Source organism: Malaclemys terrapin, chromosome 5 (genome assembly GCF_027887155.1).
Source record: "Malaclemys terrapin pileata isolate rMalTer1 chromosome 5, rMalTer1.hap1, whole genome shotgun sequence".
Classification (NCBI taxonomy): Eukaryota; Metazoa; Chordata; order Testudines; family Emydidae; genus Malaclemys; species Malaclemys terrapin.
The window spans coordinates 23799915-23824282 of NC_071509.1; the positions used below are offsets into that span (position 1 = coordinate 23799915).

A 24368-nucleotide genomic window follows, 5' to 3' on the forward strand; every position below is an offset into this window, starting at 1 on the left:
GATGCACAAGTTAATTTCATCCCTATCACTACATCTTGCAGGGGGTTCAGTTTCAGTCTTTTCTTTCGGATGGCACCAGTGCCATGATTATCCATAGCTTTGTCATCACCCGGATAGAGTGCAACAATGTATTCTACTTGGGGCTGCCCTTTAACACTGCGTGGAAGGTTCAGTTAGTCCAGAATATAGCAACCACCATTGAAACAGGGCAGGCCACTGCCATGTCATAATACTGTGTTCTGTGCTCTGCACTGGCTCCAGTTCCTATTTTGGGTACAGTCCAAGGTGCTGATTATCATCTCAAAAGCCCTAACTGCCCTATGACCTGGCTATCCTATTCACTTTGCAGAACTTGTCATTGGCCAGAATGCTCTTGTCAGGGGCGGCTCTAGCTTTTTTGCCACCCCAAGCACGGCAAGCAGGCTGCCTTCGGCGGCGTGCCTGTGGGAGGTCCCCGGTCCCGCGGATTCGGCAGCATGCCTGCGGGAGGTCCGCCGGTCCCACAGCTTCAGCGTACCTGCCGCTGAATTGCTGCCCAATCCACGGGACCGGTGGACCTCCTGCAGGCAAGCCGCCGAAGGCTGCCACCCTTGCAGGGACCGGCAGGGTGCCCCCTGCGGCTTGCCGCCCCAAGCACGTGCTTGGAGCGCTGGTGCCTGGAGCCGCTGCTGGCTCTTGTTGTCTGTCTGTGTGGTTTCATTCCTAGAGGCTGGCAGCAGAGCGTTCTCCGGGGCTGTGACATGTTCTTATCTTGTCTAGTAGTTAGCTAGAGCTTGTGTCTAGCCACTTTAAGGGTGTGGTAATAAAAACACCTTAATTTTGCCTTTTTCAGTGAGTTTGCTTTGTTGGAGGTACCCTAGGAGAGAATCAGTTGATTAACTCCTTGTGGATGAAGTTGTGTGGTTTTAATTATTTAATTTGGAAATGGCATCCATGTACTATAGCAATGCAATTCCTAGGAAATGCACCTAAGGAGGACCTGTAATACATAAGCAACAGTTTAAAATTGTACCTCACTGTGAGTGGGCAAGGCTGAAGGTTCTACAGCTTCTTGTGATGGGTATGAAAATAATGTGCATCCCTACTATATTTTTAAAGGGCTTTGCAATAGAAAATTGTTACAAAGGACCAGTTAGCTCCATTAGAGCATCATTCTTAAAATGTGCCAGTTTTGATTTAAAAAAAAATTGAACAAATTAGCAACAGTGATGCCGTCACAGATGGAAGAGGAAGAGAGGGAGAATCTCATAATTCCCAGTGACTGCCAGCCTCTAATCTTACTGAATAGGCAATTCTCAATGATACAGTCTCTAAAGGATGCACTGTTTCCAACAGAATCAATTAAGCATATGAACAGCCTCCTGGAAGGCAGGCAGTTTTAAACAACTCTTTCAAGCTTTGCTCTTGGTGAAAGTGTTACTATGGCACCAGCTGTACAACAATAGTTACCATTGCATAAATATTTTGTTTTCAAACAGTTTAAGGGCAAAAAAAGCCCTGCAACTGCAAATGGGATCTTGGGAAAAGGAAGAATTTTAAACAACCAACAGAAGAAATCTGAATCAGCGTCAAGTGTGAAACGCACAGCATCGAGTAAGTGCATCTCTTAACGATCTTGCTTTGTAACTTTGGGCATTAGGAAACATGACATGTCTTTCCCGCTAGCAAGCAAGGTGAAGACCAGACTGGTGGTGCTAGCAGGTAGATTCTTTTAATAACCATCACTTTGGAAAGACAGACTGAAGACTTGATTCTGAACTGACCTACATCAGAGTCAATGAGGAGTAGTAACTATATCAAAGTCCATGTAAAACTGGTGTGAAATCAGAATCAGTCCTTGTATCTCTGGTTATCATTTTATTAACATATGGAATCATTAGGTAAACATCAGCTGTGTGCTTGGAGCTGTATAAATGCATAAGTGCATATGATCTCTCCCTTGAGAATTTTATAATAATCTAAAACAGGCACACAAAAAATAACTGGTTCAAACACACAATTCATTGGCTATTGGTATGAATTTTTGAGATCGTGGCAAAAATGTTGAAGCAGTAGGCCTCTCTTTTCAAAGCCTATCTTACTCATAATTTCTGTAATAAAATGTAATTTTTCAAAGATACTAATTATACAGTCATATCCATTCTAAAGCTCCAGGAATATTTGAACAGGTTTTGCGGGTCTCAAATCTAAGATTAAAATTGAACTGAATTGTGTAAATTGAATAATGAGCTTCTCTGGCCTCCGTCAGTTTTTAACGTTCCACTATTCCTAAGAGTATATTTGTCTGTCTTTGTTATGTTCCCCTCTTAGCATTTGAAATGGTAAAAATGCATATTGGGACACCTGAGTATTTTAAAATGCTCAGAGGGATTTTTTAAAGTACACTTTGAGCACACAAAAGCTGTTTAAACAAAATTTGTGACACTAAACACCTCTGTCCGTCTGTCTGTATTATACTGAAGTATTAATGCTCATATTTTTGCTCCTTCAACTTATTTTGGGACATTGCATTTTTACTAACTTTGATGACATATAATGGTGACCAAAGTGAATAATAATTTTGTTTTGTCCTGAACTCAGCAACCTAAAAAGTAATTCTAGTAGCCTTATGTGGTGGTCTGGCATTTTTAATCAAGAAGAAGGGAAGCCAGGAGAACTTTCAAGAGTACATTTTTCTTGCTTTAGGATGAAATGACCAGCCTTAGCACTTAGACTGTTGAATTTCAGGCTTGTTTTTCATTTAGTAACCTCAGTAAGTACTAGCACCCTCTTCTCTTACCTCGAGATTTTTACTTGGAAGGTTCTGTTATTACATTTCTCATGCCAGGGTCTTCTGGAAAAGTTCTAGGGCCCAGCCTGGTTGCAGTACTACTATAATATAAATGTTTAATAATGATAATAATACAGATGAAACTAATGGCATTTTATAAAAATGTAATACTGTCTTACAGAAATTAATCAGTACTAGTATGGGATTTAATAATCTAAACATTTAATTCTAGATTTGGAAGGTTATAAAATGCTTTGACATGTTGTGGACTTCAATAGATTCGAAATATAGACAAAAATCTTCTGAGGTTCAGTCCCCGTTGTGCAGGAAAGGGGTGTGTGAAGATCTCTGATTTAAAGATGTCAGAGGAGTCTGGGCCAAGAAGTTTCCTAGGCAGAGGAAAAGAGGGTGAGACATCTGCCATTTCGTCAGAGTCTGTCCTTACTGGGAAAGAAGAGGCACATGTCTGGGGACCTCAGCCTTTTGCCCAGGGTGGAAGTGAAGGAGCAGCAAAACTGGAAACTGAGAGTTTTCCAACTTCATTATTCAGTTAAGTCTCAGGTCAGAGATTGAGGGCTTGTCTATACTACTGGCCGGATCGACGGGCAGCGATCGATCCAGCGGGGATCGATTTATTGTGTCTACTATAGATGCAATAAATCGACTGCTGATCGCTCTAGCGTCAACTCCAGTACACCACCTCAACGAGAAGCGCAAGGGGAATCGACGGGAGAGCGTTTCCTGTCGACACACTGCACTGAAGACACGACAATAAGTAGATCTAAGTACGTCGACTTCAGCTATGTTAGCTGAAGATTAACGTAGCTGAAGTGAGTAACTTAGATCGATCCCTCCCACTCACCCATCCCACCGTAGTGTAGACCAGCCCTCAGTCTGGATAAGCAGAGGAAAAGTTTTGCATACTTATCAGAACCTGTTTTGTTTGCACACTCAGGCAGGAATTCTTAGAACAGGTGTCTTGGAAGGTGTCTGGTATTTCCATTTCTTCCAGAAAGTTCTTGAAAATAAGTCTTTCTCACATTATTTCAGCATTTGTGCTTCAGATCGCAGCTGGGATCAAGAAGTGTGGGAAAAGCCAGTGAAAACAGAAAAGAAAAAATGTTAACCCAACTTTCTCAAACATTGCAAAAGATTTTGGTGGAGTTCGATTTGATGAATAGATGAAGGGTTGTTTCACTGCTTATTTTATCCAAAGAGATCAGAGGGGCCCGAGTCACAAAGTTGAGAGCAGGAAGTTACAGGGGTGTTTATATTTTGTTTGTCCCATCTCAAATTCTAATTAGTGATGTTCCTATATTCTGAGCCATTCAGAGAAGGAGTTAATAAAATCATCATTACTCTTTAATCTTTCTATATAGATGCAGATCAATACAAATATGGCAAGAACCGCGTCGAGGCAGATGCGAAGAGGTTACAAACCAAAGAGGAGGAGTTGCTAAGGAGGAAAGAAGCTCTGAGGAACAGGTTGGCTCAGCTCCGAAAAGAAAGGAAAGACCTGCGAGCTGCCATTGAAGTTAATGCTGGTATGAGGTGCTTTATTGTGTGAGAGCCCGGCACTCTGAAGAATTCTAGCTAACCAAATGGAATTCTTTCCTGAGGCCTGGAATGTATTTTTCAAAAATCCAAACTGCTTGTTACAGGTGTAACATGAGGTACAGTTTTTGTGTTAAAATATATAAAATTAGACTATAATTGTTATACAAATATATTTGTGCTATTAGCGCATTTAACTCCAAAATACGCTATCACAATTATCAGCAACTCACAGAGAAGTAGGAAAGGTCACCATTTTTTTAAAATCACTGGCTACTTCCATTTTTGTGGTACAGAGACTAACGGAAAATTAACATGGTTAGAAACTGAACAGGATGGTGCCTCAGGACAGTGCCCCAGATGAAGCACTGAGCATTATCTGAAGTGCAAAACATCTTACTTGAATGAGGCTGAAACCTTACAGTGTGTGTAGCTGTTTGGGTAGCCAAGCATTTTAAAGCATTTGTTCCCTATTTATAAATAAGTGAACCCTGTTTAGCACTGAGTCCATCAGCTGAGGCCTGCTGTTGGAATAGCACCTATCTCTGGATTTCAGGCAGGAAGACTCAAGTGATTCTTGAAGATAAGTTAAGGAAGCTGGAAGAGGAATGTAAGCTGAAGGAGACGGAGCGTGTTAATCTGGAGTTGGAACTGACTGAGGTGAAAGAGAGCCTGAAGAAAGCCTTGGCTGGCGGCATCACACTGGGATTGGCAATCGAGCCCAAATCAGGAACCTCAAGCCCACAGGTACATCCACAGCTGAATGATTTCAGAAAAGCTCCCAACCATGTGGGGCTCAATCCTATGAAATGGGATTCCTACATCCAGGAAAGTGACTGGGTGCTGAGAGTGTTCAGCATCTTGCAGGATCAGGCATCTGATCTATAGAGCTTGGCTGCTTTCTTTTCATGAGCTTATTTTGAATTATTTCCATTGCTCCCCTGCAGCTGGTGTCCTCTTCAGCAATGACATTGGATCGATATGTATGGAATTATAGGGAACATGTGATACCATTTGTATTGTGGAAGTGCCTAGAGGCCACGGCCACATTGTGCTAGGAGCTGTACAAACATATAATAAGAGACAGTCCCTCCCCCAAAGAGTTTAACCTCTCTAGACCTTTAATATCACCAGCGTCAATATGGACAAAATTATTGTGTTGGTTCAATGGTCAGTTATTGTGTTGGTTCACTGTTCTGGCCCACCTCGTCACTGTTGTTCAGTCATTTAGAGGGAACTGAAGCAGCCATCATAGAGTATATAACTATTTGCTTTCTTTTGTTTTGCTTATTCAGGAAATGGGATTTGCTGTCCTAATGAGTGTAGTTCATGTTTGGAAAGGATTGTCTGTCAATGTACTTTTCATAACTTTAAAACAATACTTGTAGTTTTCTGCAGTTCTAAATTTAAATAAATAATATTTACATGAATATTTGGGAAAAAATTTACCCAGTTGAAGATTTTTATTTTTATGAATATTTTGGAGGAAACATTGCCCAGTCTGAGACTTTCATTCTGTCTGCTCTGTCTGTCAGTCTCCAATTTTCAAGCATCGAACTCTGGAAAACTCTCCTATCTCCAGTTGTGATACGAGTGATACTGAATGTTCAATACCAGTGAACAGTGCAGCAGTGCTGAAGAAACCTCCTTCATCAAGTAATTCTCCGTGTCGAGGCCACGTCCTTCGAAAAGCAAAGGTGAGAAGATCTATTGTTTGACTTTCTTCTTCTGTCCCCGTCCCTCATGACATGTGTCTCATCTCTCCTTTATTCATGGGGAGAGAAAGATTGGTTCCTGCTGCTTGAATTTCTAAGGGTGAAATTTCACACCAGTATAGAGGGCTGGCCCAAGGTCTACATTCACATTAAGTAGTGTATGGTTTGTCTACGTTCACATTAAGTAGTGTATGGTTTCATGCTGATCCTCTGTACAGGGATTAATTTCATTCTGGTGGGGTAAATTTGGGGAACCAGATGACAGAACAGAAATACTATATTAAGATGATAGATTTGACTCTGTATCTCTCTCTGTTCTTTTCTGGAGTTCGTTGTAAATGGCCTGTGATACAGACTGGCCCTTTACTCCCTTCACCATTACCCTAATGGGTTTAGTCAATAAGCATTTAGTGTCATTGTTAAACCCAATGCTTTAGTAATCAAAAGAATATCAGATATAATCACTGCCAGCTGATGCATGAGCTAAATAGTTCTAGGCAGTAGTAATTGAAAATGTACTGTGCAAGCAACCACTCTTGCTGTACAATTAAAGTAGAAATCCGTTGAATTTAATTTGTTCTGACCAGCGCCTGGATGAAACTTTGCATTCCTACCCCATTAATATAGTCTTTAATAGACGTGCTACTTGTGCTTTATGTTAAATGGGATTTTCATGGCAGTTCTCTGAGCCTGGCTGAATTGGCTAGTTAAGGTATGTTACTGAACAACTCGTACAGCATGTAGAAAGGAGTGTTACTGCTGGCATGGGTCTGAGATCTTTGTGTTGTTTTGGTCCGTTCATTGCTAACTACAGTTATAAACAATACTCCTACACATCTGTTCTTCATAGTGCACTCCATTATTTTGTCTAAAACAACCATATTTGTTGTATTGTAGGAAGCATTTTAACATTTCATTGATGCTAAGATATATATTTTTCATTCATTATATACATTTGCAGTGTTGACAGCAGAATGTACAAACAAATGCATTTTAGCAAAGCATTAGTGAGGGAACACCATCCAGTAGTTAGGACATGCAACTGAGAGTCAGGAGAGCTGGGCTCTCCTGCTGTGCCACAAACTTGTCATGTCACATAAGGCAAGTCACTAACCCTATCTGTGCCTCAGTTTCCCCATTTCTGAAAAGTAAAATTCTTGGGATGAAAGAGACTATATATTAGCAATTTATTTATTCACTTACTGATGTATTTTACAAGCTACAAGAGTTGCTCAGAATAGTGCCCTGCAGCAAAATCTGCTCTGTTAGTTGTGAATAGAAGATTTAAAGAACAGTATTGGTTAATCAGAGTCTTTTCTAGAAAAATCTTGGGTGTAGGATTAGACGATTTAAAAGAATACAAAGCTATTTTTCTATCAATGGAAAATAATTCCACATACTGAATTCAGATTTAACAGCTGTTGCCACCTTTTCATAAAACCGCATACTCCAAATATTAACAGTGAAATTTAGCTGAATTAGATAATACAACCCAAACTGTACTGAGCTCATTCACAACTAGATACAGCCAAATTCCACCATCAGGTATGCATCTGCAACTCACATTAATTTCAGTGGGAGTTGAATGTACAAATATGAGGGTGGAATTTGGCACTTAATGTTTTGGCCTTGTGTAGTTATGAGTAAGCCTAGAGGCCCATTTGGCCCGTAATGATTTGACTAATCAGTGGGAGTTGTATGTGAGCATCCGGAGAGTGGAATTGATTCAGCATATGTAACCTCCCTCATAGTGTGTGGGAGGTGAAGCAAGTTTCATGTCTGTGCTAACTCTAAAGTTCTTAGCAATGGATACATTTCACAATAGGTAGGATGTGTTTGCGTAAGCCCTGAAAATTTTGGATACTTATCTGATCCGCTTTATCTTTTTATTTCTACCCCTTGTCTGTCTCCATTCTTACTCTCTTTCCCCAGCTCTGTCCACTCTGTGTCCGACCCATGGTGCGCTGACTCTCTCTGCTATGAGCCCTTTTTTCTGTTACTTCCCTCATTTGAGTGTTATCTGGCACAATGTAACTTCAGGGCTGCACACGCTCTGCTGGAGTGGCTGCTCTCTGCAGATCTCCCATGCTTTGGGGCCTGTCTGGTTAGAGACTACTCTAGGGCACATAGTGCATTCTGAAAGGGGAAGCAGGAGGAATTAGAACAGAGCAACCCATCTAGCAGAGGGACTTTCAAACCTCTGGCCCCCTAATAGAAATATCTTGACAATACAGGAGCCTGAGGGGGTGTTCCAGAGAGTAACGGAGTCGGGGAGAGGCTTATGCTTAACGAACCAACTCAAATCTAAAAGTTCAGACTCTGGGGCCTGTTCTGTTCATGCATCCCTAAGGGCAGGGCCGGGCCGGCTCTAGGCCCTGCCTAAGGGACACCAGCTATGGGTCACCACGGGTGCTCTGCCATGACTGTAACATCAAAAAGGATCATGCAGTTGGAATGATGCACCTATTTATCTTAACAAGATAAATTAGTGCTGTCAAGCAACAGCAAGATATTTGCCGGTTGTCAGTGAGAAAGACCTCTTAAAGATTATGGAATGAGCAACAAATTCAGGAATCCAGCATCAAGCCCAATTAGCGTTAAAAAAAACTTTCTAACATAAGGATAATTTAGTTAAGTATCAAGGGAGGTTGCAGAATCCCCTTGTTGGAGGTTTTTAAGAACCTGTTAGACAAACATCTGTCAGGGATGGTCTAGGTTTACTTAGGCCTGCTTCAGCACAGGAGCCTGGGTTAGATGACCTTTTGAGGTCCCTTCCAGCCCTACATTTCTATTATTCTGTCTCTGCAGTGGAAATGGGGAAGAAGAATCCGCCTTCCCCCCACACACACACACACACTTCTGAATCAGTTGTGTAATTGCTCCATAGATAATACTTCAGACCAAAGACTATGGCTGCATGGCTTTAGCATGGCTTCTGCCCATCCCTGCCTCATATCCCATGCATTTGTTCAGGGAGCCCTGCAGATCTGGGTCATGCACTTAACTTCAGTACACAGAAACATAATGGAGCAAATAATTAAGCAGTCAGTTTGCAAACACCTAGAAGATGATAAGGAATAAGTAACAGCATGGATTTATCAAGAACAAATCGTGTCAAACCAACCTAATAGCTTTCTTTGACAGGGTAACAAGCCTTGTGGATAGGGAGGAAGCGGTAGATATGGTATATCTTGAATTTAATAAGACTTTCGTTACTGTCTCACATGACCTTCTCATAAACAAACTAGGGAAATAGAACCTAAATGGAGCTACTATAAAGTGAGTGCATAACTGGTTGGAAAACCATTCCCAGAGAGTAATTATCAATGGTTCACAGTCAAGCTTGAAGGACATATTGAGTGGGGTCCCACAGGGATCAGTTCTGGGTCAGGTTCTATTCAATATCTTCATCTCTGCTTTAGATAATGGCATACAGAGTACATGTATGTATAGACACATAGATTTCTATAATATTTCCCCATCTTTTATTTTTCCCTTCTAGGAATGGGAGCTGAAAAACGGAACATAAGCATTACAAATTTGTTTACTTTGCTTAAAGGCCTTGCTTCATATGGACCAAGACGTAGGCTGCAAAAGACTCATCTTTAAAGTGGTGTCAAGTGACAAGATTTTATAATTATGTTCAGTTAACAATAGCTTGGCCTTCATTTGACTGTACTCTTTCTACTGTATTACTGTGTAACTGAGTGTGCCCCTTTTTATTGCCTGTAACTCTTTATTTCCAACTTTATTTGTAAAAATCTTAGTAAAAAGGAGCATATAGTTGCAACTGAAAGTTTACATTGCTGAAAGAGGTTAAACCAACAATGTAAATGACATTGCATCAAAAGTCCTGAATGGAAATCAAGACTGGTGCATGCTTTGAGACCCAGATGAAATAATATAAATTTAGATATGTTGTACTAGTAAGGCTAATTTTGACTTTCAGAATTCCACCACCTGAGAGAGGACTTTTCACAAGCTTGCTCGTTAGGATTCATTCAGCTGTTACCTGTTCACTTGGCAGGAGATCGAAGGAATGTTTCCACAGGAACGACATGACTTGTTTGAGCTGGGAAGTCAGGAACTCTTCCCCACCACTCTTTTCGCAATGGTTATAAGACGACCATGGAATGACAACTTGGCTGTGAAGCATTTTTTGATATATTTTAGACAGATGCTTTTGTCAGCAGGACGTAAAAAGCTGCCATGCATTTTAACATGTTCTTTTTATTGTTGTTGTTGTTGCTGTTGTGCCTAAGCACCTGTCATCTTCAAACATCTCTCATGTAGTCTAAAAAATTATTTGGGCATGATTTTAAAAAAGCAACAAAGTGCTTTTTATATGTTGCTTCATTTCTGCACCTCCCAAAAAAATCCCACAGACAGCCTCTAAAATTAATTTTTAAATAACAGCAACTTTAAAAGGCTCATGCAGTTTTGTTTTGCTTGTTTTAACATTGTTAAAGTCAGGTTTTATAACTCTATTATATTTGCTTCCTGCAGTCCTTTCAGATCTTGGATAATATTTTTGAGGAAATGTGAATTTCCAATCTCCTTTATACACGATGATGAAATAAGAAGTGACAAGACATTTGTGAGAGAGGACTCATTTTCTGTTTGTCAAGTAACAGGGTTTTCCTTTTAGTCTGTGAATAATTCAGAAGTCTGTTTTCCCTTTGTTATGTGTATGCCTCTGCTGAAAAGTCAGATGCCTTATTGCCAAACCCAACTGTTCAAAATTCATGAGTCGAGCCCCTAAATTAATGAGTGGCTTAAAAGTCATGAAACTTTTGTTTTTTTAAAAAAGTTATTTTTATTTGTCTTCTGTTTTTCGAGCCTTTCTAATGCACTCAGGTCATGTTTTCAAGATTATCTCCACAATCAGGAACTTGAAACTAAAGTTGAGATTTTGACATAATCACTTGTCTCCAGTTGCTGGGGCTTTAAATAAAGCACCAAATATCACCAGTCTCTTGATAAAAACAGAAGAGTTGGCAACACTGCAGATACAGACATCAAGGGAAGAGCAGATCACTTGGTGGCCCAGTCCTTCAGTTCTATCACTGGTAATAATTTACATAGCTTTGTAAATGTACACAGGTACGTAAAACTCAGAATACGGAGCAAAAGGCCATCCATAGGTGTTATACATGCTTGCAAACTGCAGGCTACAGCCATAGGCTAAAATGTTCAGCACCCAGCAGCCCCAAAAATGTGGCCCCAGTTGTGGGCTCTGAGCGCTGTTGAAAGACTGGGTCATAATGGCCCACTACTAAAGGTCTGATTCTGTTATACATTAAAGTCAATGACAAGGCTCCCTCAGTGGTGCAGGATCAGGGTCCAAAATGGCAATAGGCCTTGTTGCCTCCCAAGAATATAGCTTTTTTAGGGGCCACAATAATGCAAATACAGTAGGAAAATACATGTCAGCATTGTGTCTTATTCAAAGCTGACTATTGTATTGTATTGTAGATTGACCTTAACATTTTCTAGGTAAAGGGCACAAGTTATGCTGCATGATATGGACTACAGTACTATAGAGTATCCCAGAAACATCAGGAAAAAAAGTTTGATGCAAAAGTAAGTTCATTTAGGCTTTTTACTTCAAAAGTTATTTATTTGTATATTTCACTAAATATTTAATTTATATCTGTACATATTTATGATGCAAATTAGGCCTCTAGTCAACATGTGTGATGCTGAAACAGTTGCCGTTAATAAGTGGTCCCACATCAATAACACTGAACAGCCAATAGCCTAAATAATTTGAGTCTTGTTCCTCCCAGATTGGCTCTGTAACTTTTTTCCCCATAATGAGGAATGACTTGGGGTTAATTTTTTATCTCATGCCTGAGATGAGTGTGCCAATTCCTCTAAGCAAACAGGAACTGCAGGCTGCTTATATGATGCACAACTCCATGTAATGATTCTTCCATTCTGCCACATACACCTTGAAGAATGGGACCCCTAAATGCCTGTTCTAAATGACATATTGTGGACATATTGTGTAACTAAATGTGCAAGTACATTGCTAATATTTTGCAATTAGCATACTAGCTAAGACTATTCTATATAATGGCCAAGGTATTGTAATATAGAATATACCAAACACCGGAAATAGCCTCTTTCCAGAACATATTCAGTGCTGTGAAATACTCATTTTTTTGCTTGTTACTCTTACTGTACAAATTTTAATAAAAAGCAACAAAGTTTGTATTTTCATAGTTTTGAAATTTCAAAATTACCAGGCAAACTCAGCAATAAGACAGTATGACATTTTAAAGAGAAAACTCTTGTATTTTAAATCATCACATTTCTATGTCTTTTGAGAAAATGTTACACATGTGCTTCCTAAACAAACTCCTATTACTGTATCAGGTGCTTTTTTAAATATCCAATCATAATTTTGGGGAGACCAAAGGTGTTTTTTATAGGATGATTTTGGTGTTTTGATTTTTCTAACAGAGAATACTTAATTTAGTATCAGTTTTTCATTTTTTAGACACGTTCAAATTAATTGGGTCTGATTGTATGTTGTAAGATAATGTTCTCATATTAAGAATGTAATTATTTCCTTATTGTATTTTTAAAAAAAAACAAAATCATATTTAAAAATCTCTGTGGGGGAAAAAAGCATGCAAGAAACATGAAAAAAGCTTTTGTTTTATTTTTGTTATTGGATATGTTGGCAGTGCCCATTATAATTGTAAATATATTCTTTCTACTGTATTTCTCAATGTATTTAATTTTTAGAGACACAATCATGGAAAATCATGTTAAAAAAATCCAAAATCGACCCACCTGCAAGTGTGTGTCTTTAGCTTCATTTAATTTCTGTCTTTCTAGTTTATTCTCCCGAAAGTCTTAGAGTGTGAAAAAGGACTGGCGCCTACTAGGTGTGACAGATTTATGTGCATTATTAATAAAAATTACCCTGTCAAAACAAGAAATGTTTATATCACTGTTTCTTTGTAGTTGATACCATAATTAATGCATAATACCTTCAGCAGCTCACTAGAAATACTCTGACACTATGGAGATGAGCATGGTATTAATACCTAAATAGATGAGATAGAAGAAAATCAAAATTTACCTGGCATGCCTCATCTAAATGGGTTCTAAAGAGGCACAAGTTATTACCAGTCTTCCAGATACTTACAACTTTTTTTTAACTGCAATGTTATCCCTTTAGCTTCCCAAAAACCTATTGTAAAGCTGATGGGCTAAGGCTAAGTAATGCCACACAAGTGAAACAAAGTTCAGACCATATAGCGTTTGTGGCAGGAGAAAACTGCAGCTGAGCAAAGCCTAAAATCCTTTAAAAATTTGGCCCTTAGGCACTCAAATCCCATTGAAATGCAATGGAATTTGGGCATCTAATTCCCTTATAAACTGGGATTATCAAAGGAATCTTAAGTGCAGACATGCATATTTCAGTGGTTAGAGATTTGAAACAGGCTGACAATGTCCCCTTACTGGCAATAGTATTGGGACAAAATATACAGTACTTTCTTTTATTAAGTCAGCGTCTCCATCAAACGCAACTGTTTCTTATTTAAAAAATAGCTAAAGCAGTTTTCTTCTTAGCAGCTACAAAAGCATTTTTCCTGTAAAATAACCTCATATTGTCATCTGTTAGCATTCTGTCACTTTTTTAAAAACTCTGCATCTGTCACTACATGAAAACAATGAAACATTTTAAGGCCTTTCCTGTATTAGAGTGTATTCGATAATCGAATTAATTTACTTGCATCAAGGATAGTCTCCTTTAATAATCCCTTCTGATGACAAGGAAATAAGTTTTTCCAATTACTTTTTGCTTCATCCATTACAGTGAGCACTACATGTTCCTGACAAGATTTTAAAAAGGAAAAAGCTGCTGTTCCTTGGTTCATCATTAATTTTTAAATGGGTTGGTAATTGCTGCCAATGAGTTAGTTTTTGGGGTTATTGCCTTTATTAACCTTTTTATAGTCCAGACTGTTCCTCCTGGTATTTTATCTCGGGCCAGCTTGCATGTGATGTTGTAAGGGTGAGAGCGTCTTTTAAAAAGAGATTAAAAATGTAGTGAGCAGCTTGTTTCACACACTCACACCTCTGCCCTCTTTACCTTTAAAAAAAAACGCCAGGGTCAGAGTAAAAACATTCATCAGAGGAGTGAGTTTCATAAGAAAATGATGCAGATTTCCAGATGTAATTTAAAAAAAAAAAGCTTACTGGAAAACGGGGAAACATTTATATATCTATGACCCAGAAATTGTGTGACAGGAACTTAGTCAAGTTTATGATGGGATTGAAAAATGGCTACTCTTTGAGATTAGCAAAGTAATTTGTTTGTTATTGTTTTAAAGCAGACAGCAAATGAAAGAGCAGGGGAAAGAATGTGAGCATTATTTTACTTCCTGTTCCCTGAAATGAGGGGCTCGAGAAACCCACCCCTTTGCATTAAAGTTTAGCATGTTGCATTGGAATGTCATATAACAGGGGTGGCTAACCTTAGTGACCCTCTGAGCCACATACGACAATCTTCACAAGTTTGAGAGCCGGGGGTCAGGGCTTCAGCCCCATGGAGTCTCCGGGCTTCAGTCCTGTGAGGCGCGTCTGCCCAGGCTCAGGACTTCAGCCCTGCAGGGAGTGGGAGCTCAGAGATTCAGCCCTGTGGGAGGTGCCTGTCCAGGCCACCCCTCCCATTTGGGCAGAAGCCAGAGGCGAAACATGAGGGGGGCATGTGATTTTTGCCAGGATTTGCTGGCCCTGTTCAGTCACATGGTTCCACTGGGCCCCCTCCCTGCACGGCAGCTGCTGGAGCCGCCAAGCTGAGAGCTGCAGTTTGGGCAGAGGCAGCAGCAAACAACTGGGAGCTTCAGGGAGCGAAAGCAGTGGCCCCTACCTGCAGTTTCCAGCTGTTTGCCACGTGGTGCTACAGGGAGGGCTGCTGATGGTAAGAGGTGGGGCGTGATTCAAGCTGTTGGGGAGGCCCGACCTTTTAAATTGTGTGTGTACCCCCCCTCTGCAAGGACCAGTCTTCTCTGGCAGAAGCCCCTAGCCCCACCATCCTGCCGCAGGCAGAAGCCTCAAGTCTTCCCCCCCCTCTAAATCCCCTGATAGGCAGAGAATGCGGGGGGCGGGGCATGGAGGACTCTGCGAGCCACATTTTAACTGTAAAAGAGCCACATGTGGTTCGCGAGCTGCAGTTTGGCCACCCCTGTCATATAACATATACAATGGGTCTGATTTACTATTCACTCTAAATTAGGAGAGCGCCATGGATGGCAATAGAGAGACACCACTGGGAGAAAGAGGAGAACGAGGTTCAATATATTTTATTTCTAGTCATACATTTCCTCTTGAACAGTTTTTAATGCTTCTCCTCCTGCACAGCTAGAAAACCGATCTTGGGAGGTAAAACACAGTAACCTGCGATTAGAAGAGACTCTTTTTTTTAATGGGGGACTCTGCTATTGCTATGGAAGTACTTTTTGTTTGACCTCTAAAAGAAAAAATGTGGTTTCGAATCCCAGCTGACCCTTTGAGGAAAACTTGTTCTCTCGCGATACTGTCAGCATGATGTTTTCAAGCTCACATTGATGCCTGAATCCAGACGTTCTTATAACAAGCACATGAGGTGTCACTGCATGGGCTGACAAAAGCTTGGCCTACAGATTTCTTAAAACTGATATGTCTTTCTGTAATTACTGTTGGAAGACTGCCATGTATGTCTTGAAAAAAAAAAAAGTTTTCAGCACATATTTATGAAGCTTTTTCTTCCAGTTGTCCAATTTTTGTACGCAACTCTTCAATAAATAAACAACAGTCACCCACTAAAACCTTGTTTTAGTTCAGGAACTACTATGGTTTATCACGTGGACTAACGCCAATATTGTTTTTGCTGCTGCTCACCTGTTACGGTGGAGCAAACAAAGTGGAAAGCTGGCTGTATCATGAAAGACTAGTAGACATTCTACAACCAGTTTTTCCAATCATTGTTCACCTTGTTCAACAATAGCCATACTGTTGAGGTTTTAAAAAAAACAACACTACAGTATGTCAGGTCAGGTGCCAGTGAACTGAACTTTCTCACCTTGATCTTGCAGCATTCAAGACTTTACCTGAGCTGCCTGTCATTTTCCTGTGTGAGTTCATTTGAAAGCACAGTGATTGGTTTTACCCACATAGTTATTAGTGGGGCATTTAGTGCACTGGATGAGATCCATCACATGATGTGAGCAGCATGTGTAGGACTCATAGATCTTTAACAGAGTGTTGTGGGGAACTAGGGTGGCTAGGTGGGGGGTGTTGATCATTGTAGCCATGGAGATGGTTTTGCCTCTGTTGTACAAGCGGGGTCTGGTGCCGCTTTGAATTGGTGTGTCCTGGAACTTGCTTCTTATGATGCATTTAGGTTGTCTGAAGGCCAGAACTGGGGATTCAGGAAAGAGTTCTTTCGGGGATTGGGGGGGGCATCGAGTATGGGCTGTAGCTGTTTGATGATACCCCATATGGGTTGCAATGTGGGTAGTAGGTGACAACTAGGGGTGTCCAGTCGGGGGGGGGGGGGGGAAGGAGGGGTTAGTTCTGTGTTGAAGCAGGTTCTCCCAGGGTATTTGGGTTGCCCATTCCCTGATGCAATCTACTTCGCTAGTGGAGCAGCCTTGTACGGTGAAGGCAGTTTGAAATGTGAATAGCCTTGACTTTTGCCTCAGTTCATATTCTGTGGTAGCTGCATGCCTGATGTTTTATATAACAGATTTTTTTTTTTTTTTGGTGGTGGATTGGCTCTTTGAAGGTGTATGGGTTTCTTGTATATAGCTGTCTGTAGGGGTCCATTGTCCGCGTGTTCTGGCGAGCGTTGGATGGATGGGTGGCGGTTGTTAAAGTTGTGGTGGAAATCTGAGGGTGTTTAAGCCATCTGGACAGACTGGTTTTGTAGTGTAATTGTCCAGAAGTACTTCTTCATGAAGAGGTTGGCATCTTGGGAAGCCATCCTCAGACCCATGGCTCTGGCCGTGCTTTGGACAAAGTGGTGGTTGTTGCATGTCAAATTGTTATGGATGAGGATGAACTGCATGAATTTGGCAAAGTGTTTGAGGTGGATAGCTGACAGTTGTCCAGTGACTTGCATATAATTGAGGCAGGCAGCTATCCCATCAGTGTGGCGGATTTTGGTGTATAGGGAAGGGACAAGGGTGGATAGGCAAGGATGGTGTTCTGCGGGAGGTTGTAAATGGAGGCAGTCAATTCTGTCCTGGCGGAAGCTGACCCTTTGGTTTGAGGATGGTTTCTATCAGTCCCGCTATGCCTTCAGTAAGTGTGCCATGGTCAGCTATCATATGTCTTCCTGGGTTCCCGTGTTTCTGTATCTTGGGAAGCATGTAGACGGTTCCTGCAGTGGGTTTGTGGGGTGGATGAGTTTCTGGACTTTCTCTTGGAGGGTTTGAGGGAAGGATTTTATGATATCCTTAAGTTCCTGGGTAAATTGTAGTGTGTCTGGGGGGCCTGCTCAGAGTTCTTTATAGTAGGTGGTGTCAGAGTTGTTGGTTGGCTTCCTTAACATAGTCATCCCAGTTGAGGACCACAATGGCACCCCCGCTCCCCCCTTTGCTGGTTTAGACTCACAAAGCCTATCACAACATGTGGTGTACCTCATCCAGTACACTAAATGCCCCACTAACAACTATGTGGGTGAAACTAGACAATCTTTATGCTCTCGACTGAACTCGCACAGGAAAATGATAAAAGATCAAAACACCCTATCACCTGTGGGTGGCGGTTGTTAAAGTTGTGGTGGAAATCTGAGGGTGTTTAAGCCATCTGGACAGAGCTATCAGTCCTCATCCACAAAGGAAACCTGCACAACACTTTCATAAGAGGAGCCTGGGAGCTTAAATCCGTAACTCTGCTAGACACTAAAATCATGCGCTGACAAGAGACACTGGCTTTATGGCTTATTACAACAATCTGTAACCCACTAACCACCGTTTTGTCCTATGACTGTAGAGATGTTAACAGACCATTCTAATTTGAATAGTCCCTTCCAACAGTGGGTCTCAACTGCGGGGGAGGGGGTCACTAAGCCTGAGCCCATGGGTGGAGTTGGAAAATATGGGGGGGTCAGTGCCTTAAGCAGAGTGGGCCAGTCCTGTGGGTGCGTGTGCAGGCACACACATCCTTCCCTCCCCCTCCACCGGCCTGTGGCCCTGCCCCGGGGAGGTCAGAGCAGGGCCGGCTCCAGGCACCAGCTTAACAAGCAGGTGCTTGGGGCGGCCAAGGGAGAGGGGCGGCACTTGCGGCAATTTGGGGGCGGCAGGTCCCTCATTCCCTCTAGGAGCGAAGGACCTGCCGCTGAACTGCCACCGCTGATCGCGGCTTTTTTTTTTTTTTTTTTTTGCGCTTGGGGCGGCAGAAATGCTGGAGCCGGCCCTGGGTCAGAGGCAGAAAACCGGAGCTAGGCAGGGCAGAGTAGCTGCTGCCATGGAGCGGGGGTGTTCCCGTCTCCTCATGTGGCTGCTCCTCAGCTCCCAGTCCCCTTTGACTGCTCGCACAACTGGCGAGAGGTGTCTGGGTGGGGCTGGGGTGGGGAGGGGAGGGCAGCTCTGGGAAGCACTGACTGTAGGGGGCTCTCAGCACACAAACCCTTGGGGATGGGGGCTGCTTGGGGGGCTTGGGTTGGTTGTCTGGCTCAGGCTGTCCTGGGGCTCCTCTGGCCACGGGGAGGGTGAGGAGCCTGGGATTTCTCCAGCCGTGCTGGGGTGGGGTTGGGGCATTGGGGCTCAGGGCTCCTGCCATGCAGGGTGGGGCCTCATGCAGAAGGATCAGGGCCAGACTCCCTGGAGGGTGGGGTGTCCATTCACTGCCCCTGGGAGCCACTGCCTTGTAATTAAGGCTGCAAGTCTTTCACAGAGGTCACAGATTCCGTGACTTTCCATGCTCTCCCTGACTTTCGCTGGTGCAGCTGACCCCCCAGGGCTGCCTGAATGGCACCGGGGCCAGCAGCACCGGCTGCTCCTCCAGCAGCCCCAGACAACTGGTCCCAAGTGCTGCCCCAGAGCAGCAGAGCCCCAGGCCACCCCTCCTCCGGAGCAGCAGCGGCAGCCCTCCCCCTGAACAGCAGTGTCTGCTGGAGTGTACACACACCCCTTCCCCAGCACCTATGATTTAGTTAGGGGTATTTTTAGTAAAAGTCACGGACAAGTCACTCGTTATTGCCCATGACCTGTCTGTGACTTTTACTGAAAATACCATGACTAAATAGTAGCCGTTCTTATAATATGTGCTAATGACTTATGCTAAACGATCTGTTCCACCTTGTCTTTTGCTGTGCAGCTGGGTGTTCCATGGCCAGCCCTGAAGCAGCACGCTGTGTGGCTAGTGTTACCATACGTCCGGATTTTCCCGGACATGTCCGGCTTTTGGGGGCTCAAATCCCCGTCCGGGGGGAAATCCCCAAAAGCCGGGCATGTCCGGGAAAATCGGGAGGGAGGGAGGGAGGGCTCGGCCGGGGCCTCTTTTGCCGGGGCCGGGCCAGGATCGCGGGGCCGGGGGCATGGTGCCGGGCTGGGAGCCGTGCCGGGCCGGGGTCCAGGGGCGCAGTGCCGGGCCGGGGTCACAGTGCCGGGCCGGGGGCGCGGTGCCGGGCCGGGATCCGAGCCGGTCCGGGCCCGCGCCGCCAGGGGGTGCGCTGGGCCGCGGGGCCGGGAGCCGGGGGGCCGGTCCGGGAGCCGGTCCGGGGTCGCGGGGCCGGGGGGTGCGCTGGGCCGCGGGGCTGGGCCGCCGGCGGGTGCGCTGGGCCGCGGGGGCCGGGAGCCGGGGGTGCGCTGGGCCGCGGGGCCGGGCCGCCGGGGGGGTGCGCCAGGCCGCCGGGGGCTGGCAGTGCTGAGCAGGCCGGGGGGGGCCAGCCTGGGCCGCACCTCCTCCCCCCACTCCCCCCCTTACCTGCTTCAGGCTTCCCGTGAATTAAATGTTCGCGGGAAGCGGCGGAGACTTTGGGGAGGGGGCGGAGTTGGGGCGTGGGGGCGTGGGCGGGGCTGGGGGCGGGGGCGGGGGCGGGGCCCCGTGGACTGTCCTCCATTTGGAGGCACAAAATATGGTAACCCTATGTGTGGCTTGACAGCCCCTCTCGCTCGCTCACCAACAGACGTTGGGCCACTAAAACAGCATTTCTCAAATGTGGCTGCATGCGGCCACCAGTGGGTTTTCCTGGCAGGGAGCGGGACAAAGTGGAAGCCCCTCCCTGCAATGCCCAAGTGCTCTGTGGAAGGGCTGCAGTTCCCCCCCACACACTTCAGCTGCAGGTCTCGGGGGGGGGGAGGGAGGGCGGGTTTAACCATTCACCCCCCTCAGCTGTGGGGCTCTGGTGGTGGGCTCTGTGCTTCAGCCCCTGCCTTGGGGTGGAGGGCTCCAGGCTTCAGGACCCTCCCCCCCCAAGCTCTGGACTTCAATCGAATGACAGCAGGGTTCAGCAGGGCCAGATTTACTGGGCGCCGTGGTCAAGAGGCAAGGAGCAGGGGTGAGCTTGGGGTGTGAGGTTACAGAAAGCACCTCCGTGTAATGGGGCGGGGAAGAGCAGCTGGGCCTGTGTGAGCGATGAGGAAGCCGAGAGAGGCAGTGGGTCCAGGAGGATCGCGGGGGGGCATTGGAGCAGGTGTCTGGGTGGAAAGTTTGGGTCACCACTGTACCTTATTTTTATTTCTGAGTCTGTAAAAAAGCTCTTCATAAATAGATGACAATGATTTGGACATGTATATGTGCATATGTGTTTTTCCTGAAGTTAATTAAGTATTTTAGGAAAACAGGTCAGAGTGGCCACCAGCAAGAGTTGGTGGCCGCATGCTGAGGCTACCAAAAAAATTTGTTGTAAGACACCCCCCCCCCCCCCGCCCCCGCACTAAAAGCTACTACCTCACCACTCCCCACCACTGCCCACGATATCTAATATCCTGGGACTGACACAGCTACAACTACCCTGCAATGAGCTGATATCTCATACCAGCATAGTCAGGTGCTCAGTAAACCTTAGCTCAACCTTAAGTGGGAGAATGTGACTCTAAGTCAAGAGCAGCATGGTCCACCACTTACTATAAAGCACTGAACTAGGCATGCGTGCCCATTCTGCAGCCTTTAAGGGATAAATCCAGTCTCAGGCTAGGTCTATACTTACAGGAGCCAGTAGAGAACAGACACTGCACTGCATGCCACCTCACACACACACCTCCACCCTCCCATGAGGGAATACCTAGCATAGATGCTAAGGCACTCCTTAAGCAAGTAGAGTAAAAATATGCCAGAACCTTAGGGTATGTACCCTACAATGGTCGTTACACGCTCAAACATGCCTGCAGTGTCCAGCTATTGCCCCACAGTAGGGAGTTGGTAGAGGCTTTCTCCACCACTGAGAGCTGCTCAAGCAGCAGGGAAAAGCTCTGGCAAGGGCCTTTCCCCACTGCCTCAGCCCTTGCCAGAGCCATTCACTGTCACAAGTGTGGCCACAGCCTGTTTTTCACTGCAGCATGTAGCTACACCTGACCTACAAAAAGCCAGCAATATAGACAAGGCTTGAGTTATCCAGCCCATGCTGGAGGAAGAAGGGCAGCCGCTGCATCATAAGGATGGCACCAGTTGTAGAATCTATGTTCCAGGAACTCATTTTTGTATATATGCACCTTAGGAAGATGCCAGCAAACAGCAGGGCTGCCCGGGGGGAAAGGGGTGGGCAAGTGGGGCAATTTGCCCCGGGCCCCCCATGAGAGTTTTTCAGGGCTCCTGGAATGGGGTCCTTCACTCGCTCCCATGGCCCTAGAAAACTCTTGCAAGGGCCCGGGCCCCCGGAGCTTCTTCCTCTCCGGGTCTTTGGGGACAATTCAGTGTCTGGGGGTCCTTTCGCTCCAGGACCTGCCGCCAAAGTGCCCCGATGACCCGCGGTACGGGGGGAGGAGGGTCCTTCCGCCCCAGGACCCACCGCCCAAGTGCCGGGTCTTCGGCAAACAGCCCCCCCATAGCTCATGGACCTGGCTCACACTGGAGCGGGGGCTAACAGCCATGGTGTAGGGATATGTCGATGGAAGAAGGAAGGAAGGAGGTGGTAACCAGGGGCAGTGTGTATCGAAGGCCGGGGAGGCTATGCTTCTACAACCCAGACTGTGGCCCTGCCCACATTCTGCCCCAAGGCCCCACCCTCACTCCCCTGAAGCCATCAGGGGCTTCACTCCTGCTGGCAGCCTGCAGCTCAGGCCAGCGGCCAGGGCAACAGAACGTGTCCAACCTTAATTAATTTATGGTTTGTCATTATGGTGACTGCCTAAGGCCAGGTTTAAAGTATAGACCTATATTGTTATAACTGGTTTCAGAGTAACAGCCGTGTTAGTCTGTATCCGCAAAAAGAAGAACAGGAGTACTTGTGGCACCTTAGAGACTAACAAATTTATTAGAGCATAAGCATGCATCCGAAGAAGTGGGCTGTAGTCCACGAAAGCTTATGCTCTAATAAATTTGTTAGTCTCTAAGGTGCCACAAGTACTCCTGTTCTTCTTATTGTTATAACTGTGTCACGGGTTTGGATTTTTCCCCTGAGTGATGAAGTTATAATATAACCCCCCTGTGTCAATAGCGCCGTGTCAATGGGAGGGATTCGTCCATCGACATAGCTTTCTCATCTTAAGGAGGTCAGAAGCGCTCCTGGTGGCATAGCAGCTTCACATACAGCCTGACAAGCCCTAACAGTTAATGCTCTCTTAAGTTTTTTCAGTTACAAAGAGGTATAAATCCCTTTTGATTAGGCAGGGGATGCTTGGTAGTGGGTTTGCATGTCAGGGGGTGGGTTCACTTGATGATTGTTCTGTTCTGTTCATTTCCTCTGACACGTCTGGCATTGACCACTGCAAGAAGACAGGATGCTGGGTTAGATAGACCATTGGCCTGACACAGTATGGCCCTTCTTATGTTCTTATACTTTTATTTGTCAATACAACTGCACAGCTACAGTCTTCTACCATAGCTGAACTGCATTGCTCTGGGATAAGGAAAAGGATGGGTTTAATTTTATTTTGTTTATAGACTCAAGCTTTAAGTAGTGGCTGATTTTTATGCTGTTGGAAGTTCTGAAGTCTACAGCTAATGAGAACTGTAACATTCAACTGTTTCTGGGTCAGTGTATTATTCTCTTGAAAGAATTTACCTGGATCCACTAAAAATACCCATTAGGTTGTTTCACAGTAAAAAAAAACAATTAAACAAAAAGACAATGAATGCAAATAGTTTAGAAACAAATTTTATTAAAGAAAAATCTGTAGTGCAGTTTCTCAAGACAAATGCATACCTTTGGATGCAGTGGAGTACACAGGTACGTATACAGTAGTTTGCCTGCTACATGTTTGGAAGCTGAAAATACTGTTAAATCTGCATTGTGCAGGTTATAAATATAATTAAAATTTGCCAAAAATTTGGTGCTGGACCACTAACAGATACTTGGTTATGTATGTGCACTACATATTGCACAAGACTTTTGATTAAGCTATTGATTGTGCAACGGAATCACAGTTACGTGTTACATTAAGCATATTCAAACATATAGTTGATTCTTTGTTCTCCAAAACAGCACATCACTACAAAACTGCCATTTAATTTGTTACATATTTACAAAAAATATACAAATAACTTTTTTCATTTTTGACAATGCACTAATTATGGATTTAATTTCATTCTTCCCTTTGGTCCTGATGCTGTGTACAAAGAGGCGTGGACAAAGTCAAAATTTCTAGGCAAGTAGGGTAGTATTGTTTTCACAACTTTGAAAACATGCGGAGGCAAAAAGAGAGGACTGCATACATGTTGATGTTCAAGGTAGATTACTGCTAAGAGCATTTAAGGGGATTGCAGTGGGCCAGTTGTTAGAATTCCAGCTAAAAATACATTGTTAAGCAGTTGCTCATAAAAGCAACTCAAAGAATTTTGGAAGTGGAGTAGTTACATCTTGGCTTTCTCTCTCTTACGTTTGTGCTAAATGCTGTCATGATAACCCGAGGCATAAAAATTACAGGTAACATAGTTAACTGCTTACCTGAGCATAGCTAGAGTGAGATGAAGAGGTTAATTTGGCCCACTGCTATATATCAGATTCCGCCGTCTCTTTCACAAAGTGTAATTCTAATGAAGTCAATGGAGTTGTGCAGTTGTGAGGGCTGAATTAGCCCAGTAATGCCAATAAATAATAGTATATACTAAAGGGATAATGTGATTTACAAACCTTCACAAGTCATCTTTCATTTCTATTCCTTTCTCATGTTTTAATCAAGAGCTGTTGCTTGATTTGTCCAAATCCTCAAGTCTGACTT

The 24368-nt window shown here is 44.0% G+C and overlaps 1 protein-coding gene across 4 annotated transcripts in view; it reads left to right on the top strand.

The window, feature by feature from the left end:
• Positions 1 to 12986, top strand: part of AFAP1 (actin filament associated protein 1) — a 177056-nt gene extending 164070 nt beyond the window's left edge. For all 4 annotated transcript variants that reach the window (XM_054030627.1, XM_054030630.1, XM_054030629.1 and 1 more), the window contains 5 exons: positions 1479 to 1593; positions 4150 to 4314; positions 4881 to 5071; positions 5860 to 6021; positions 9542 to 12986. In XM_054030627.1, coding sequence (XP_053886602.1) covers positions 1479 to 1593; positions 4150 to 4314; positions 4881 to 5071; positions 5860 to 6021; positions 9542 to 9568 — 660 coding nt within the window. In that variant the 3' untranslated portion in view covers positions 9569 to 12986. The remainder of the gene's footprint in view (positions 1 to 1478; positions 1594 to 4149; positions 4315 to 4880; positions 5072 to 5859; positions 6022 to 9541) is intronic.
• The last annotated feature ends 11382 nt before the right edge of the window (positions 12987 to 24368 follow it).